Genomic DNA, 1074 nt, shown 5'->3' on the forward strand with positions numbered 1-1074 from the left:
ACACGTAAATAGTGCAATTTTTACGTAACCATGGCTTCTTTGCAAACTAACCGGGAAATTGCGAGTGGCCGATTCTACTGTGACCAGCTTATACATTTGTTTGATTTCCCACTTCAGCCTTTATTAACCGATGTGGTATTAGATAAATGGGATGCTTTAATTAACTCGATTTAGCAATACCAGGAATAGACGGATGAGTACGGATTTTATCTTTATTAGTCATTAGCATTTCAATGTTAATAGCATACAAACGGCTTGAGACCTTATTAGAATAATTTACTTTCCAATTATTTTGTTGTCTTCACTTCCTAAAGAATATATAGTTGTATGCTTGTATTCAGCTTATTTTAATGTGGTTATTAAAATGTTCTCTATCCATCCTCTTTGTCATTATTGAAAGAATTAGCGTCCAATGCTCTTTCATGTCACTCTCTCATATATTATACCCTTTATATGTATGATATCACCTTGTAACAAGTACCATCGTTACAGAACGTTACAGAACAATCCATGGTAAATAATGTAAAGTTATTTATGTCTTTATTTCAGGAACATTTATCAACCCGCTCCAGACAATTAATTACCAGTTCTTGGGTGCTACTCCGGACTATTGGTGCCACGTACCCCCCCTGGTGGATGCCAACTGGACTCAAGACCAGATCCTAAGCCTAGCTATTCCCAATGGGTAAGAAAAATACTCCTGTGTCATTCTTCTTGGCAGCGCGTTAAGATAGTGAGAAGTCTTATGTCTTAAGGCGACAGAAATAATATTCTAGATTAGAAGAATCTTGAGTGCCAATAGCCAGCATACCTTATTAAGTATTCTCTGTACCTTGCCTTCAGTTTAATAACATCTTAATTGCCATCTCTGAACTAGGAATAGCAGTAGTCAGCATAGTAGTTGCGTCATGTACGACTACAATTATACCTTAGCGGCTGAGTTGGGCTTTGAAGTGGCCGCCTCGAGCCCCGACTTTTCCCTTGAGGATGGTGAGGAGGTTAGGACAGTCAAGTGCTCCTCCAGAGACTTCGACAGGAACCAGTACGAGTCTACGGTCGTGACGGAGGTGGGTA

The 1074-nt window shown here is 39.4% G+C and overlaps 1 protein-coding gene across 4 annotated transcripts in view; it reads left to right on the forward strand.

The window, feature by feature from the left end:
• Positions 1–1074, forward strand: part of LOC119585220 (organic cation transporter protein-like) — a 16938-nt gene that overhangs the window by 9083 nt on the left and 6781 nt on the right. For all 4 annotated transcript variants that reach the window (XM_037933876.1, XM_037933873.1, XM_037933875.1 and 1 more), the window contains exons 3-4: positions 550–685; positions 878–1067. In XM_037933876.1, the coding sequence (XP_037789804.1) occupies positions 550–685; positions 878–1067 (326 nt within the window). The remainder of the gene's footprint in view (positions 1–549; positions 686–877; positions 1068–1074) is intronic.

The sequence above is a fragment of the Penaeus monodon genome, chromosome 19 (genome assembly GCF_015228065.2).
Source record: "Penaeus monodon isolate SGIC_2016 chromosome 19, NSTDA_Pmon_1, whole genome shotgun sequence".
NCBI lineage: Eukaryota > Metazoa > Arthropoda > Malacostraca > Decapoda > Penaeidae > Penaeus > Penaeus monodon.